This window comes from Staurois parvus, unplaced genomic scaffold (genome assembly GCF_062004578.1).
Source record: "Staurois parvus isolate SC_StPar_1 unplaced genomic scaffold, SC_StPar_1.0 ptg000087l, whole genome shotgun sequence".
NCBI lineage: Eukaryota > Metazoa > Chordata > Amphibia > Anura > Ranidae > Staurois > Staurois parvus.
In genome coordinates, this window is record NW_028317883.1 from 13,218,157 (window position 1) to 13,237,863 (window position 19,707).

General features: G+C 41.8%; 1 protein-coding gene across 1 annotated transcript in view; it reads left to right on the plus strand.

The window, feature by feature from the left end:
• CXCR5 (C-X-C motif chemokine receptor 5) overlaps nucleotides 1-6,065 on the plus strand; it is a 57,244-nt gene extending 51,179 nt beyond the window's left edge. Inside the window, exon 4 of the mRNA XM_089670222.1 lies at nucleotides 4,882-6,065. Within this exon, the coding sequence (XP_089526348.1) occupies nucleotides 4,882-5,913 (1,032 nt within the window). The 3' untranslated portion in view covers nucleotides 5,914-6,065. The remainder of the gene's footprint in view (nucleotides 1-4,881) is intronic.
• Nucleotides 6,066-19,707: the final 13,642 nt, after the last annotated feature.

Here is a 19,707-nt window from a genome sequence, read left to right on the forward strand (position 1 = left end):
ACAAGCAAATTTGGTGTACAGATATATGTATTTGGTTTGTTTGATAGTAACAACAATTGCAGTACTGATAAGACTCCTGAAGAAGCCAGTTTATGGTGAAACATTTTGAGCAAAAGCTGCTGTAATAATTCACATAAAAGTCACAGTAATCTCCAGTGTAACTAAATGTTGATTTTAATAATACCATATTCTTGGTGTTTGGTTTTATATGTTATCGTACAATAAAATTGTTAAATTGTATGTGGTTGTTAGAATCATGTTTTTGGCACCTAAAATATCCCTTTATCTCTTCCATTGTGTATGTATTTGCTAAACAAATCTTCAAATAACAGTAAATCATCATAAAAGCAGCTTGGATGTGGTATTTACATATGATATTCACTTTCCCTTATCCCTGTCATCAGTTTTTACTTACCTACATTGCCCTTTAAACTACCCTAAATGAGGTTGTGCTGATTTGAATTTAGTAGCAGAGCAATGCTTATCAGTGCATGAAAAGCAGTGACAGAACTTTCATTTTCAGTAACTATGTAAATACGTGTCAAGATGCTTCCAATATGGGTGGGTGAATGGAAAAATACCGTACTCTGCAGCTGCAATGTGCAAATTAGTGGTTAAGATTTCTACCTGAAACAAAAGCAGATATGAAGTGCTTACCAAAATTATGACTTGTAATGTCAGCACTATATGAAGCAATCGAATGCACATTTACTGGATCTTTACTACAAATGTATTTTAAAGCAAATATTTATTAGCTTGTTTTGAAGACAACTATTAACTATACCCAAATCAATGCATACAATTACAAATAATAATCTGTTGTTGTGCAGGCTTATCTTTCTAAAATTGTTATGTGAACATTGAAGCTAATAAAAAAAAGCTCACTGAGATACAATAAGCTAAAAAAACAAAATCCATCATGAAAATAGTAACATAATAATATTCATTCAAAATAATGTTTATCAAAAATGACCAAATGCACATGGAGCGTATGGAGTGATCTCTTTTTCCTTATAAATGAACTGTCAGTGAATGCAAACCACAAATCACAGGATCACTATATGTAGATATAGCATATAGAAACATAAAATATCTCATGTCCAAGAAAAATTTCATCATACTGTATTGCAATTACATTGTTTTTGTACCATAGATTAGTTGGTATCAGAAGCAGTTCTAGGTTCAAACCAAGGACTTTTGTTGTATCAGACTTGCTTTCCAGTGACATGTTGCCAGTTTAAATATATTCAATTATTTCCCTTGTAGTCACAGGCATCGATAACACTCCAGCGGTCCTGCCGCCCCCCCCCCCCCCCCTTCCTGCCGAGTATCCCCATTGCAAGCTGCTTGCTATGGCAGCACTTGTGTGGGCTCGCTCCTGAGCCACACTTTGCATGTCCATCAGCCCAAATCCCTGCTCACTGGCTGTGATTGACAAGAGCAGGAGCCACTGCTTTCATTGGGCTTATGAGTAGGGAGAGAGAGAAAGGAAAGAGCCACTGTTCCCAGCGCTGGATCAAGATCGGGTTCAGGGAACTACAAGGGGAGGGCTGTACTCAGAATGTTTTTTACCTTAATGCAGAGAATGATGGATGGACAGGAGTTCTCTCATTCTGGGAGGATGTCATATGACGTCCTCCCACTCTAGCCGCGGTGATCGCTGGTGAACTGTGTTTCTTGGACACAGCCCATCATCGATCACGGTAAACAGCCATTGGCAACTGCTCTTTAACATGTGATCGACTGTGTCCAATCATGGCCGGTCACACATGTAAACACAGAGCGGTAACTGGCTGTTACCAGCTTCCACTCCTCACACAGAGATGTTGTGTGAGGAGAGGAATCTTCTAACAGTGAGTTACCGTTCTGTACACACCACAGTGCATAAACACAGTGCCCGCCATCAGTGTACCTGTCGCCCATTAGTGCCCATCAGTGTACCTGTTGCCCATTAGTGCCCATCAGTGTACCTGTCACCCATCAGTGCCCATCAGTGTACCTGTCACCCATCAGAGCACCTATTGCCTGTCAGTGCACTTGTTACCTATTAGTGCACCTGTCACCCATCAGTGCCTATCAACAGTGCACCTGTCGCCCATCATTGCCCATCAGAAGTGCATCTGTCACCCATCAGTGTCCATCAGAGCCCTTCTGAGCACCTGTCGCCCATCAGTGCACCTGTCACCCATCAGTGCACTAGTCGCCCATCAGTGCACCTGTTGCCCATTAGTACCCATCAGCAGTGCACCTGTCGCCCATCAGTGCCTATCAACAGTGTACCTGTCGACCATCAGATGAACACTGTCACCCGTTAGTGTTCATCAGTTTACCTGTTGCCCATCAGTGCCCATCAGTGTACCTGTCACCCATCAGTGCCCATCAGTGTACCTGTCACCCATCAGAGCACCTATTGCCTGTCAGTGCACTTGTTACCTATCAGTGCACCTGTCATCCATCAGTGCCTATCAGCAGTGCACCTGTCGCCCATCATTGCCCATCAGAAGTGCATCTGTCACCCATCAGTGCCCATCAGAGCCCTTCTGAGCACCTGTCGCCCATCAGTGCACCTGTCACCCATCAGTGCACTAGTCACCCATCAGTGCACCTGTTGCCCATTAGTACCCATCAGCAGTGCACCTGTCGCCCATCAGTGCCTATCAACAGTGTACCTGTCGCTCATCAGTGTACCTGTCACCGATCAGAGCACCTGTTGCCCATCAGTGCCTATCAACAGTGTACCTGTCACCCATCAGTGTACCTGTCGCCCATCAGTGCACCTGTCGCCTACCAGTGCACCTGTCACCCATCAGTGTACCTGTTGCCCATCAGCAGTGCACCTTTCACCCATCAGTGCCTATCAGCAGTGCACCTGTTGCCCATCAGTGCCCATCAGCAGTGCACCTGTCGCCCAGTGTACCTGTCACCCATCAGTGTACCTGTCCCCCATCAGTGCCCACCAGTGTACCTGTCACCCATCAGTGCACTTGTCACCTATCAGTGCACTTGTCACCCATCAGAAGTGCATCTGCACCTATCAGTGCCATCAGCAGTGCAACTGTCACCCATCAGTGCACCTGTCGCCTACCAGTGCACCTGTCACCCATCAGTGTACCTGTTGCCCATCAGCAGTGCACCTTTCGCCCATCAGTGCCTATCAGCAGTGCATCTGTCACCCATCAGTGCCCATCAGCAGTGCACCTGTCGCCCAGTGTACCTGTCACCCATCAGTGTACCTGTCCCCCATCAGTGCCCACCAGTGTACCTGTCACCCATCAGTGCACTTGTCACATATCAGTGCACTTGTCACCCATCAGAAGTGCATCTGCACCTATCAGTGCCATCAGCAGTGCAACTGTCACCCACCAGTGCCCATCAGAGCTCACCAGTGTACCTGAGTTTCCCCATACTCAGGAAGAGTAGCAGAATGTGTTTTTAGGGGAAAAAAATCTTAATTTTCAATAGAATTGTGGGGGGAAAAAATCACAACTTCAAAAAAAATCACTATGCCTCTTTCTAAATACCTTGGACTGTCTACTTTCCAAAAAGGGGTCATTTGTGTGTGTGTGTGTGGGGGGGGGGGGGTATTTGTACTGTCCTGGCTTGCTAGTGGCTCAGGAAATGAGATAGGCCCTCAGTATATCAGGTGGTATCATAGCTTATTTATAGACTCTATAAATTTCACACAGACCAAATAATATAGACAGATTTATGTTATTTTTACCAAATAAATGTAACAGTATAAATTTTGGCCAAAATTTAGGAAGAAAAATTCCTTATTTGCTAAATTTTACAACAGAAACAAAGAAAAATGTGGGTTGTTTTCAAACCTTTTGGTCTTTTTTCATTTATAGCACAAAAAGAAAAAAAAACAGTGCTGATTAAATACCCCCCAAAAGAAGGCTCTATTTGTATGAAAAAAGGACAAAAATGTCATATGGGTAGCGCGTTGCATGACTGAGTAACTGTCAGTCAAAGTATGACAGCGCTGAAAGCTGAAAATTGGGCAGGAAGGGGGTATAAGTACCCAGTAGGCAAGTTGTTAATCAGATCTGTTACTTTGTCCATTCCACTCAGGGCTGGCAGGTTCCCTTGATAAGACACATGCCTCCTTTCCCCAATCATACTTATCTTACCTGCCACTCCTTCCATGGGAGTGCTGACGCTAAACCTTTTTTAAGGCCCTGTTGGAGATTGCAGAGGATTAATGAGGCAGAAGTCACATGTCCCATTCCCCAGTCTACAGAGTATGTTTCATGCCCCCACAGAGGAACAGAACAATAGGAGAGTGCAACAAACCTGAGTATTAGTGGATGGGGTGTCCCTTGTCATGTGAACCAAGCACTCAAATAGGCAAAGTGACAGATTCTCTTTAGAGTGTCTCTAACGCCAAAACTTGTTTTACCATTAGCTAGTTTTTATAGGAAATGTTTTTTTTTTCGCTCTCTGTATTCCACTGGGGAGATGTCTGACTTGGAGACACAAGACACGAGTGAGAGAAAATCGTTCAAAGCAAGGAGAAATTCTCTCTCACATCCTGTTCTGATGACAACTGTTTTAGTTTGGATTTCCTATCAATTTTGGTAATGGGAGTCATCACAGTTTTTGTCAGCTGCAGCAGAGCAAGGAGCTGCGAGGGACCTCAGATAAGGGAAGTATATGGGGGTTGGGGGATTCCCTTTGCAGAGATACTGTCACTTAGCCCTGCATGCTTTTTGTTTATGCTATATAATGTTAATATGTTAATTCATGGAATGTATGTAGCAATTTTAGCATAAATACAGACATTTCTGCCAACCTATGTGTGTTACATATATCCGCCTTGTATACTGTTGCTGCAGTCCTGAGTTTCATGCTTGTTCTTTTTTTTTTCATTATAAACAGGATGACACCAATCTGGGCTCTGACTATGTATGTGTTAATACCATCAATGAAAACCTCGAAGAAGCTCAGCAATTTCAGCGCATTTTCATTCCATTGCTTTATAGCCTTGTATTTGTCATTGGCGTTATTGGAAATGGCCTTGTCCTCTATATTCTATTGAGGTATCGTCGCGTACGCTCAAATACAGATAATTTCCTTGTGCACTTGGCTATTGCAGATTTACTGATGCTTTTTACATTTCCCTTTGGTGTGACGGACGTTTTAGCTGGTTGGGTATTTGGAGATTGCCTTTGCAAGATTGTGAGAGTTATCAGCCGTGTAAATTTCTACTGCAGCAGCCTTCTCCTGGGATGTATCAGCATTGACCGTTATATGTCTATAATCCATGCTGTCAATGCCTTCAGAAAGCATCATGTTATGACAGCACATATCCCTTGCTTTTGTGTTTGGATCTTCTGCTTTCTTCTATCATTGCCAAACCTATTCATATTGGGAACCTTTACAAATGGAAATGTTACCAGGTGTAGATACCACGACAGCTCTTTTCAAGAAAATCGTTTTTGGCAGGCTGAGAGATTCCTCAACCATGTGGTAGGATTTTTATTTCCACTGATCCTCATGACCTTTTGCTATTTTCACATTATAGTCACCTTGTGCAATTCACCAAGACGAGAAAAAAAGAGGGCAGTCAGAGTGGCCATAGTGATTACCAGTGTCTTCTTTTTGTGCTGGACACCATACAATGTTGTCATATTTGTGGATACTTTGGATCAGCTACAACTAATCAAAGGTTGTGTAAATTTCAAACAACTTCACCTAGCAGTGATAATTACAGAGTTGTTAGGGTATATTCACTGTTGCCTGAATCCCTTGCTGTATGCTTTTGTGGGGGTAAAATTCCGAAATGATGCCATGCGTGTTTTAATGCATATCACATGCTTCAAGTCAAAGATGATTAGTAAGCTAAACACTCTTCAAAGAAAAGGAAGTACTATAGAATCTGATAGTGGGACAGTCATGTCCAGTTTCTAAAATGTCAAAACACCTGTAAAATGTACAACAGTATTAATAATGAAAAATAGTGTGGACCATCTGAAGACCACCATTCAAATTAAGAGAAAAGCCAAGAAGATGTGGGGTCAATTGATAAGTTAAGAAAATATTATTCCAAAATTAACTTTCCACACTCTTAATTGATCTAGCTTAAAAGGACAACTCTTGATAAAATACAGGATTGCTGACATAATGCAATACAACAATACAGTATTTAAATTATTATTCAATAAAAGTTGTACATGTTACTCACAGGATGTATATTGTGCAAGTGCTCAATTTGGTATTCCTGTACAACTAGGTAGGTTACTCTGTTCTGGGTGCATGCTGTGGCTCCCTTGGTCATGTGATCACAGAGAGTTATCTATCCCAGCACAAGGGCCATGTCAGACACCTAATTCTGTCACTAGTGACACATTGTCATTAGCATAATCACCCAGGTGATGAAATGGCTTCCCTCGTGAAGTGGCTCTAGAACACTGAAAACTCTTTTTTGCTAGCAAGGAAGCAGATAGATAGCAACATCTCACTGGTCCAACAAGCAAAGGATCTACTCCATAAAAAAAGAGGGAATCTGTTTTAGCATGAGAGAGATAATACAGATGGTGGAGGAGCTTGCAGTCTATTTGAATGAAAGCAAAGAAACTGAAGGCAGGTATAAGAGGTAAAAAAGAAGATGTACTGTTAGACCTTAAAGTATCATGATATAAAGAGAGACCTAATAGGTAGAAGTCTTATATGAAGGATACAGGGGAAGAGATGGAAGAGTATACCTATAATATATGATGTTATAAAAGTTTAAGCAATAAAACGAAAGCTCATATAGTGTTTTAGAATATAATAGAGTAATATAAGAAGTGAAAGAGCTTACATACAGTTGCAAGAAAAAGTATGTGAACCCCTTGGGATTACGTGGAGTTTTGCATGAATTGGGCATAAAATGTACTTTGAACGTCATCTAAGTCGCAACAATAGAAGAACACAGTCTGCTGAACATAATACTACACAAACATTAGATGTTGCCATGGTTTAATTGCACATAACATGTAAACATTCACAGTGCAGGGAGGAAAAAGAATGTGAACCTTTGGACTTAATAACTGGTTGACCCTCCTTTGGCAGCAATAACCTCAACCAAACGTTTCCTGTAGTTGCAGATCAGACCTGCACAACGATCTGGAGTAATTTTGGACCACTCCTCTTCACAAAACTGTTTCAGTGTAGCAATATTCTTGGGATGTCTGGTGTGAATCGCTCTCTTAAGGTCATGCCACAGCATTTCAATCGGGTTGAGGTCAGGACTCTGACTGGGCCACTCCAGAAGGCATATTCTGTGCTGTTGCAGCCATTGTTTTGTTGAATTACTTGTATGCTTTGGGTCATTGTCCTGTTGCATCACCCATCCTCTGCTGAGCTTCAGTTGGCGGACAGATGGTCGTACGTTTTCCTGCAAAATGTCTTGATAAACTCTGGAATTCATTTTCCCATCAATGACAACAATTCGTCCAGGCCCTGAGGCAGCAAAACAGCCCCAAACCATGATGCTCCCTCCGCCATGTTTTACAGTGGGGATGAGGTTTTGATGTTGGTGTGCTGTGCCTTTTTTTCTACACACATAGTGTTGTGTGTTCTGCCCAAACAACTCAATCTTGGTTTCATCTGTCCACAGTATATTTTGCCAGTAATGCTGTGGAACATCTAGGTGCTCTTTTGCAAACTTCAAACGTGCTGCAATATTCTTTTTGGACAGCAATGGCTTCCTCCGTGGTGTCCTCCCATGTACTCCATTCTTGTTTAATGTTTTCCTTATTGTAGATGTGTCAACAAAAATGTTAGCATGTGCCAGAGATTTCTGTAGGTCTTTAGCTGACACTCTGGGATTCTTCTTTACCTCATGCAGCATTCTGCGCTGTGCTCTTGCAGTCATTTTTACAGGACGACCACGCCTAGGGAGAGTAGCAACAGTGCTAAACTTTCTCCATTTGTAGACAGTCTGTCTTACTGTGGACACATGAACATCAAGGCTTTTGGAGATACTTTTGTAACCCTTTCCAGCTTCATGCAAGTCAACAATTCTTGATCGTAGGTCTTCTGAGAGCTCTTTTCTGCGAGGCATGGTTCACATCAGACAGTGCTTCTTGAAACCAGTAAACCCAAAACAGGTGTGTGTTTTTTAAGGGCAGGACAGCTGTCAGCAACACATCCAATATCATCACACTGATTGGAGTCAAGGTTGGCTCACTCCTGGCTCCAAATTGCTCTGGGAGAAGTCATTAAGCTAGGGCCTCACATACTTTTTCCTCCCTGCACTGTGAATGTTTACATGTTATGTGCAATTAAACCATGGCAACATCTAATGTTTGTGTAGTATTATGTTCAGCAGACTGTGTTCTTCTATTGTTGTGACTTAGATGACGTTCAGAGAACATTTTATGCCCAATTCATGCAAAACTCCACGTAATCTCAAGGGGTTCACATACTTTTCTTGCAACTGTAGTTGCCCATTCATCTTGGCAAAATGTCTCCAGATCATGCAAAGTCTTTATATATTATATCCGGGCAGCACTTCTGCTTGTGCAAAGACATCATTAGGCGATTCCCATGGACTCTTGGAGTATCAGCATCATCTATCCCAGTCATCTTTAGGAAGCCTAATAATAAGATCTCCCAATATTTCAATACCGGAAATGATGGGATTGGGAGGAGTAACCTGTAATCAACAAACTGCGCTGTGCAGTGTCATTATCGCACAAGTGCAAGATCGGGAGGTGCATGCTGGGTAGCCAGCTGCATTTAATCCTAGAAATACACAGGAGCGGGTTTGAGATTCCCACATCCTCGATGGCCCCTGCATGCTTCTAAAATCATGTAAGATACTACAGATTTAAAAGTAACAAGCATGAAGACAGGACAGTATCCAAATAGTAACGTACATTTACTAACAATCACAGGGGAGCTTTTATTAAATAAAATGATTATGGGGACTGGAGTTCCACTTTAAGCATACATGATAAGATATCTACTACTGTTCAAGGAACAAATGTAGTCAGATAAGACAACCGGTACATTTGTTCATGTTGTTCTTTTACTTACAATTTTTTTGTTAAAAATATGTATTGAATCTTCCAAAATAGTATTCAGGATATGTTTTTTCAATTGTATTTACCCATACATTTTGAACTGCCCAGTATACCTAGTTAACAGAAGAAACTACCAACAGGAAATACAAAGAGAACACACTGACCTCTTAAACACCAAATACATTCTGTGCGTTTATTATTAAATTTAATTTCACTTTGCCTAAAATTATATTAGCTTTAATTTAGTGTCTTTACCAAAGACGACATTTTAAATGAATTTGTCCATCTGGGTAAAGTAAACGTGTGGCAATAACGAATATGAATCCTGCTACTTTTAAAGTAATGGGTCAATAGTGGGATGCAAAAGTCAAGAAGTGGGTGGCCTAGAACCAGCAACCACAGAAGCTGGTTGCTTTGCGTATACCAGGGTGCCCCAGTTTACAGGGCTGAAAACGGGTCACAATGAACTGCACCTATAGAAGAAGTATAGCCAAATTTGCTTTGGCTATATCTCTTCTTTTAAGCATATACAAGGAAAAATAAAAACATGTTAAGTACATCTCTGCGATACATGAACCTTTCCCTATGTTTTATCCTAATTCTACCAAAAGTACAGAAAAATAACGGTTGATTCATCCAAAATATAGTGTTCTCCTATTTCACAGTTTCTTTTGAGTTTTGAAATGATAAGGGTGTGATGTCAGCCCTGCCTACTTCATCCCTGATAAATCTATTGATTTTGAAAGTTGCCAAAAACAGCTGTGCTTTGTAATCACAAAGGACAGCTGTTTTTGGCAACTTTCAAAAATATATAACAAAGTGTTATTAATTATATTTTTAGCAGACCAAAAAGGAGCAAATAAGAGTTAATTGTTAGAGGGTGGAAAAGGGCCAATTGAAAAGTGTTTATGAACCCTAACAACTGTAAAAATTACACGTATCAAATCACCTGTTTAAAAGGACATATAAGTAACTTGTAAATTAAAAATGCAATTTAAAATATAAACTTTTTAAAAGTAAATTTTTATTTTTATAAGCAATACCTTTTAAAAGTATTTTTTCTATTTTGATAAGCAATACTTTATTATTATTACAGGTGCTTGTATAGCACCATCAGTTTACACAGTGCTTTACATATATATTGTACACTCACATCATTACTATTTTTGTAGGTAGATCTTATTTTCTGGTAGAGCCTGTAGAGCAGCATGAAATGTACAGAGAAAGGAGGAAAATGACTCATCAGTATTTCTTTTTTAGTAAGCTTTGTTTACAGTATTTCTTGCTATGAATGTGCATTTTGTAAAAGTGTGACACATGTACAGTAAATCAACTACAGCCCTGAAAAAAAACAGTAGGATTAAGATGCTTAGTAAAACAGACAAGTATTTTGTAACGTGACCTCAGTATTATTACACCTTTATGTGTTCATAATCCTTTAGTATCCCTTAAGGGTAGGGGTCTCCAAACTTTCTGAACAAAGGGCTGGTTTACTGTCCTTCAGACTTTGAGGGGGCTGGACTGCGGCCAGTGTGAGTAGAATAAACAATGCCTCATGATTGATATTAGTGAGAGGAATAGTGATCCATTGTTGTTAGTAGGGGAAAAAATAGTGCCCCATCATTGGGATCAGGGAAAGGAATAGTGCCCCATTGTTAATATCAGGGAAAGGAATAGTGCCCCATCATTGCTGTCAGTGGGAAGAATAGTTCCATATCATTAGTGTCAGTGAGAGGAATAGTTCAATAACATTGGTGTCAGTGGTAGGAATAGTGCCCCATCATTGCTGTCAGTGGGTTAGAATAGTTCCATATCATTAGTGTTAGTGAGAGGAATAGTTCAATAACATTGGTGTCAGTGGTAGGAATAGTGCCCCATCATTGGTGTCAGTGGGAAGAATAGTTCCATAACATTGGTTTCAGTGGTAGGAATAGTGCCCTATCATTGGTGTCAGTTGTAGGAATAGTGCCCTATTTTTGGTGTGGCGGAACCGTTCCGCCTGGGCTTCCTCGTGCGGAGCAATGCGTCTCAGCCAATGGTCCCCTTGTCCTGCAAGTCTTCCAGTGCTCTGCCAAGGCAAGTATTAGAGCTCAAAACCAATCCTTCTCTGCTACCCCAAACCACGAGTCGGAACTTCGTGTAGGGTGAAAATGACTTAATCTTTATTAAATACAGCTCAGTATATACAGCTTTACCCCCACCCCCAACAGACAGCCTGGCACCGGGTTTTCCCCACCCACAACAAAATCCTACAACCCAACAATACAGTATGAACTCTATTAGAAGTGAAAGATTACAAGGTCACATTTCTCTAAACAAACAGTGTAGAATGTCTGTCTACATACCAGCTGCTAAATACACCCTCTGACACCCTCGGACCCAGCTGCGTGCAGCGTGTTGTAACTGATGTCCCCATTCAGTGAAGGTGTCCTGGGGTTTCTTCTTGAGTGCCCGGAACTTTAAGCGGTACGCCCCTGGGGTGAGAGCGCAGCGGGCCAGCAAGTGTTCCCTAACAAAATCATAATCCAAGCAGTAGCTATCGGGTACAGTCCTGAATGCGTCTGCAGCTCGATCGGTTAGCTTGCTGTTCAAAATGGGGACCCGGTCTGGGGTTGCCACACCATGGATGGTGCACAACCATTCAAAGTCCTGAAGAAAGCTGTCAATGTCTACATCCACCTCTGAGAAAGTTTTAAAAGCTGCGTAGGGAATTTTCTTTGGTTGCAGTCTGGAGAAGGCGGGAGGTAATGACCGGGAGTGACTAAGCCGCAGTTGGGTGGCATCATCCAGGGCCTTGGAAATCTGTTCAGGGGTGGGAGCGCTGCTGAACAGAGCCAAACGCCACTCCACCTCTTGTCGTAAATCCGAATGGTATAGGGGTCTCCGTACGGTGCTAAGTGGGCCTGGAGTTTCAGGGGCCGATGAGCTGCTCTGTTCCTCCAACTCCTCCTGTGAAGCGGAGTTCGCTTCTGGCGGAGCAGTGTTCGCTTCAAGCGTAGCGGAGTGTGCATCAGGTGAAGTGGGAAGCGCATTCGTTTGGTCCAGGGCCACAATCTCATCCAACAGTTCCTCTCTGGTCTTGGAGCCAGCGATACCTCCCCAAGCGACAAGCAGGCTTTGGAGAGCTGGCTTCCGGAGGTCCCGTATATCCATCTGGCTGAGCAGGGACGTCTCCGTGAAAAAGATGGGGTCCCGGTTGGTGGTTTGGACTTTCTCCGCATTAAGGAAAGATCCCACCGCTGCCAACCAATTGTGGCGGAACCGTTCCACCTGGGCTTCCTCGTGCGGAGGGATGCGTCTCAACCAATGGTCCCCTTGTCCTACAAGTCTTCCAGTGCTCTGCCAAGGCAGGTATTAGAGCTCAAAACCAATCCTTCCCTGCTACCCCAAGCCACGAGTTGGAACTTTGTGTAGGGTAAAAATGACTCAATCTTTATTAAACACAGCTCAGTATTGACAGCTTCACCCCCACCAGACAGCCTGGCACCGGGTTTTCCCCACCCACAACAAAACCCTACAACCCAACAATACAGTATGAACTCTATTAGAAGTGAAAGACCACATTTCCCTAAACAAACAGTGTAGAATGTCTGTCTACATACCAGCTGCTAAATATATACAGCTTTACCAAGGGGAGAAAACTGAAACAGAAAGGGCAAAATGTTATCACAAAGGGACGGTTTGTCACAGTTGGCATCAGTGACAGTAATTATACCCCATTGTTGGTGTCATTAGAAGGAATAGTGCCCTGTATCAGTGGGTGGAATAGTGCCCCAAGGGCCTAATAAAGGCAAGCAAAGGACCACAGTTTTGAGACCACTGCTTTAATGGAATCTCAACTCTGAAATCTTTCAGTCCAGATCTGGCAGGCTTCTTTGTAACTAGACAGTGCACGCCCTTTACAAGAAAATTAGCATATTAAAAAAAATCTCTTTTAATAGCATTTGTATATATTTCTTAGAGGATGTTATATTAGTCAGTAAAGCTGATTATTTTTCCACTAAGGGTCTATTTGTGTTGTGATTTCTTTTTTTGATGGGTTTCCTAATGCACCAAAAATGTAAAAAGAAAAGTGCAATAATTTTAGCAATACAGTATTACAGTGTGTTGCGGTGCACTTGTGCTGCAATGTAGGTCTCCCATTGCAATCAACTGAATGAAGTCATGCTGCAAACAAAGTTTTTAGGGGTTAAAACAGGCAGTGTGGAGGTGACATAATACCTCCTCAACATCAGCTAAATGTCCTCTGAAAAGCAACCCACTATGGGTCACTCTTTAGAAGAGACTGCTAGTGTAAACAGACCATAAAATTGTCAGTATATTCTAACAATATTTCAGTTATTTGGGTATTTGTAGGGGCTGTCAAGCTGAACTTAATGTAACGTTTTATCACGCTGGTTGCCGAACCTCTGTACTGGTATTTTCAGGCCAACCCACTTACCACTCTGTTGTGGTAAGGTCCACCTCTTCGTGATGGACTTTTTATAGAAATGTTATATTGGTAGAATAGATTGTATACACGTATAACTTGGTTTGAAATGTATGATGTACAGTCAGTGTATGCTTTCACTTACAGGACAAACTCTAAGGATCCATTCACACCAGATGCGGTGGGACTGCACTGAGCAGTTATTTCAGCACAGTCCCACTGTATGACAAGGCAAAATGCCTTGCCTCCCGTGCACCCCATTCACACCACTACTTTGCAGAGTAGTGCTTTTTTTTTTTTTAGCACAGCGCAGCATGAGACACCACCTTGCACTGCATGGCAGCCAATTGAACTTAATGAAATGTCTGTTACATTTCAATAACGTTTGTTCAAAGAAAAAAAAAAGGAATGGTGCGGTACAGAGTGGTGATACCAAATGGACTACATCGCAAACAAGCCGCTGTATTCTAAAGCAGTGGCTGGTGTGAATGGACCCTAAAGGGAGATTGCAAGGACTTCCCAGCAGAGCTCCTGTCCAGTACAAGCTGCTATTTCTCAACTGCTGGAATCAATGGTGAATCCACGGCAAGAACATCACAACTACCGGTGTGTGCACTGCCCAGGAACGAGCAGTGCGCCCAGATTAGGACAATGGCAGCGTCCAGTACTGGATGGGAGATACCAGTCTTCCTTACAAGTTTAATTGAATTTAGCCACTCTTTATTTTTTGTATATATTTATTTAGTTGTTTTTTGTAATGTGCCTTGTAATGCTACATCTTTTATCTAAAATATTTCAACAGCCATTTCTAATTATTCTTACACTTTACGTTGTAGATTTGATGTTATACTTTACAGTATATTGTATTATAAATAATGTTTTTTGAACATATAAAAACAATAAATATCTTAAAAATAAAATGCTGTTGTATTTATTTTACTCTAGAATAGTTATTAGTTGGAACAAATGCTCAATTGTCAATCATACAACAGAATAATATAGCTCACAAAATGAAACATTACATTGCTGATCCAGGAACAATAGCATGACATGCCATGACAAATGAAATGACAATTCAGCTGGATTCTATTGGAAGAAGGTAAAGGATCCATTTATGTCTCTGTGGCAGAGAGAGATCAACTGGACTCCAATAGAAAAGAAGATGCATATGCTGTTTTTACTTGTCAACATTTTCAATAATACAGAAATATGAGTGATGAATATTCTTGGAATTAGAAAATTCTTGAAAGTTAATATGAAGGAGTCTGGCACCTGGCCCCAGGTCTGCCACTAGAAATCATGGGGCCCCAGACAGCTTGTCTGACAGGGCCCCCTCCACACAGCCTACCTAACTTCCTATGAGCCCAGACTATCATGGACATACCACAAAGGGGTGCTTTAATTCATCAGCCTGGACTTTCAATACCACTACACGTAATGGTGCTCATTTCTGATTGCTGTTTAGTGCAAAATAAGGACCATGTACCACTATCAGTAGTAAAGGAAAGAAGTGCTAGAACCCAGAATGTCACCAGACCATCCAGAAACCCAGGAAAAAGGTACTTTTCCTTTTTTTTAAGAATCTGTGCAGAAGGACCTGGTGGGTGGGGGCGGGGGAGTTGGGGCTAAAGCATGGGGGGTTCAGAAAAGTTAGAGATGAACTTAAAGGTCAATGAACTGGCTATATGGAGAAGGGAGGTGTAGCTCTTTCCACTGTTGACCTATCTTGTGGGGAAAGAACAGCAAATGGCCAGAACAGAACTCATCCCAACAGAACCACTCACTGCTTAAATACAGTGGGGCAAAAAAAGTATTTAGTCAGCCACCAATTGTGCAAGTTCTCCCACTTAAAAAGATGAGAGAGGCCTGTAATTAGCATCATAGGTAGACTTCAACTATGAGAGACAAAATGAGAAAAAAAATCCAGACAATCACATTGGCTGATTTGGAAATAATTTATTTGCAAATTATGGTGGAAAATAAATATTTGGTCACCTACAAACAAGCAAGATTTCTGGCTCTCACTGACCTGTACCTTCTTCTTTAAGAGGCTCCTCTGTCCTGCACTCATTACCTGTATCAATGGCACCTGTTTGAACTTGTTATCAGTATAAAAGACACCTGTCCACAACCTCAAACAGTCACACTCCAAACTCCACTATGGTGAAGACCAAAGAGCTGTCGAAGGACACCAGAAACAAAATTGTAGACCTGCACCAGGCTGGGAAGACTGAATCTGCAATAGGCAAACAGCTTGGTGTGAACAAATCAACTGTGGGAGCAATAATTAGAAAATGGAAGACATACAAGACCACTGATAATCTCCCTCTATCTGGGGCTCCATGCAAGATCTCACCCCGTGGGGTCAAAATGATCACAAGAAAGGTGAGCAAAAATCCCAGGACCTAGTGAATGACCTGCAGAGAGCTGGGACCAATGTAACAAAGGCTACCATCAGTAACACACTACGCCGCCAGGGATTCAGATCCTGCAGTGCCTGACGTGTCCCCCTGCTTAAGCCAGTACATGTCCGGGCCCGTCTGAAGTTTGCTAGAGAGCATTTGGATGATCCAGAAGAGGATTGGGAGAATGTCATATGGTCAGATGAAACCAAAATAGAACTGTTTGGTAGAAACACAACTCGTCGTGTTTGGAGGAGAGAGAATGCTGAGTTGCATCCAAAGAACACCATACCTACTGTGAAGCATGGGGGTGGCAACGTCATGCTTTGGGGCTGTTTCTCCGCAAAGGGACCAGGACGACTGATCCATGTACAGGACAGAATAAATGGAGTCATGTATCGTGAGATTTTGAGTGCAAACCTCCTTCCATCAGCAAGGGCATTGAAGATGAAACATGGCTGGGTCTTCCAACATGACAATGATCCCAAACATACCGCCCGGGCAATGAAGGAGTGGCTTCGTAAGAAGCATTTCAAGGTCCTGGAGTGGCCTAGCCAGTCTCCAGATCTCAACCCCATAGAAAACCTTTGGAGGTAGTTGAAAGTCCGTGTTGCCCAGCGACAGCCCCAAAACATCACTGCTCTAGAGGAGATCTGCATGGAGGAATGGGCCAACATACCAGCAACAGTGTGTGCCAACCTTGTGAAGACTTACAGGAAACGTTTGACTTCTGTCATTGCCAACAAAGGATATATAACAAAGTATTGAGATGAACTTTTGATATTGACCAAATACTTATTTGCCACCATAATTTGCAAATAAATTCTTTCCAAATCAGTCAATGTGATTGTCTGGATTTTTTTCTCATTTTGTCTCTCATAGTTGAGGTCTACCTATGATGCCAATTACAGGCCTCTCTCATCTAAAGTGGGAGAACTTGCACAATTGGTGGCTGACTAAATACTTTTTTGCCCCACTGTACCTCAATACCACCATATTGTAAAAAAAAATGGCAGAGCAGTGGATTTGTATTTTGGTTCACTTATTGTGCATGTCAGGCCCAGACACAATGAGATTGATATATTAAAGGCATTGCAAGTGTTTACATTTGAGAGATCTCCCCTTCTTCCAACAAATAATCAATTATAAATGAAATGTTGATGAATGGAAGGTAGGCAGCAGTAGAATCAAGGTTGGACTTTAAATTAATTTGCTGATTAATTTGTGGAAGGATTTTTAAAATCATCTCTCACCTCCTCTGAGTGTTTACATCTTATCTTCATACTGTTTCTGACCTGTATTTTAAAATTTAGTTAACTATAAAAAAAATGGTTTTTGCAACAAGCATGCTTCCAATTGACCTTACTGATACACAAGTTTCATATGTACATAATTCACCTTCAAGGATATATGGATAATACACATAATAATGCTCTCTGCCGAGCTTTGCTTGCTTTTGTCATATTTATTTCTGCTTTGCTTTGGCTTTACATGTGCTCTGTAATGTGCTACTACCTAACCAGATGTATTAAGTGGCATGCAGCAATGCTTTCTTTTCTTATGCCTTATGTGAGGCTGTTTTCACAATAAACATCTATTTGGACTGCTGGTGACTTTGCATCTTTGCATTCAGTTCTGGTATGGCATCATCTGTGGCATTCACTTTAAATACCCATCTAGGGGCGGACTGACCATTTGGATACTCGGGCACTGCCCGAGGGCCCAGGGTCAGTAGGGGGCCCCATGAGATACCCCTGGCACCTTTTTCATAGGCGTTTTTGAGTTTGGGCAAGGACACAGGGGCCCCATGATCCCCTATTGCCCGGGGGCCCCATGAGTTGTCAGTCCGCCCCTGTACCCATCATCACAAGGTTGAGTACAGTGGGAAGTGCTGCTTCTATTTGGACTTAATAGATATAAAAGACATACATTTATGCAGCTCTGTATTAATTAAAACTTCATTAAATATATGTTTTAACGCAAGTAGTGTAATTACTGTACCTAATTATGACTTGGTGGGACAAATTGGTGCTGTTTTCTTAACCCTACATCCCCTCATACAACTCTTAGTGCCCTTCTCCAATGGGTTGCTCACTTTAAATATCTGGGGGTTACAGTCCAAAGGGACCTGTTGTCCTACTGAATTTACATTATGTGCTTCCTCACTTGACTCAAAGATGTGCTGTGTGAAAATCTCTACTGAAAAATATGGAAGAACGTTCTGGATAAAAGCGCACAGATGTGTCCCAAAGGAAATAAGTGAATGGTATATATCAACTATGATTGGTGGGGAAAAAAACTCACTGCTGCCATGGTAAAAACACATCGGTTTGTGGCAGGTATGAACAGGAGCCAGGCGCTGTGTAGTTTTGTGATAAAAATAATACACCTTTTATGGAGGTGTGCCTTTAATAATTCATATGGTAAAAAAATAAATAACCAGCCTGTGGCTTTAAGAAGCCAGGTTCGAAGATGGACGGCCCGTCCGCTCAGAGGGAAGCAGTGGAGTAGAATGCCTGTCAGTGCAGAGACCACGTGTACCTGACGTCCCAGCATCCTGGATGACGTCACCACGATGTGGAGAGACGGAGGGGGGGAACTCTTGCTGGAGCCGCAGCTTTAGAAGGAAGAGGCCGGTTGCCGGGACAACATGTTTCGTGCGCATGCGCTTTGTCAAGTCTGCTGCCATGACTTGACAAAGCGCATGCGCGCGAAACATGTCCTCTTCCTTCTAAAGCTGCGGCTTTATATACTGTAGATACACAGTTGTGTTCAAAATAATAGCAGTCAGACATCACTAACCTGATCAATCACTGTTTTTGGTAAAAATTACATTTCTACATGGCAAATAATTTACTAGCAGGTGTAGTAGAGTAATAGAAATCCAACAGACCCAACAGTCATGACATGCATGCTGCTGATTCTGTGTAATTGAATCACTAATTGAAAGGGGCATGTTCAAAATAATAGCAGTGTGGAGTTCTATTAGTGAGGTCATTCATTCTTTGAAAAACAGGTGGCAATTATTGCCCTTATTTAAGGAAGGAAGGAAGGCAGCAAATGTTGTACATGCTGGTTACAGTGCATTTCTCTCTGAAATTCTGAGGAAAATGGGTCGTTCCAGACATTGTTCAGAAGAACAGCGTACCTTGATTAAAAAGTTGATTGGAGAGTGGAAAACATATGAAGAAGTGCATAAAATGATCGCAAATGCTTTAAAATGGCAACCAAAACCTGAAAGACGCGGAAGAAAGCGAAAAACTACCATTCGAATGGATAGAAGAATAGCCAAAATGGCAAGGACTCAGCCAACAATCAGCTCCAGGAAGATCAAAGAAGGTCTAAAGTTACCTGTGAGTACTGTTACAATTAGAAGACGCCTATGTGAAGCCAAGCTATCTGCAAGAAGCCCCCGCAAAGTTCCACTGTTAAAAAAAGACAAGTGCTGAAGAGGTTACAATTTGTCAAAGAGAACATTGACTGGCCTGAAGAGAAATGGCGTATTATTTTGTGGACTGCTATTATTTTGAACACAACTGTGTGTGTATAATATGTATATATATATTCAAGAGCAAAGAACCTGACACATTGTGCATTCTTAGAATGATACCATGTACCATGTCTTCCTAAGGGGGATGATATACAGTTGCAAGAAAAAGTATGTGAACCCCTTGGGATTACGTGGAGTTTTGCATGAATTGGGCATAAAATGTGCTCTGAACGTCATCTAAGTCACAACAATAGAAGAACACAGTCTGCTGAACATAATACTACACAAACATTAGATGTTGCCATGGTTTAATTGCACATAACATGTAAACATTCACAGTGCAGGGAGGAAAAAGTATGTGAGGCCCTAGCT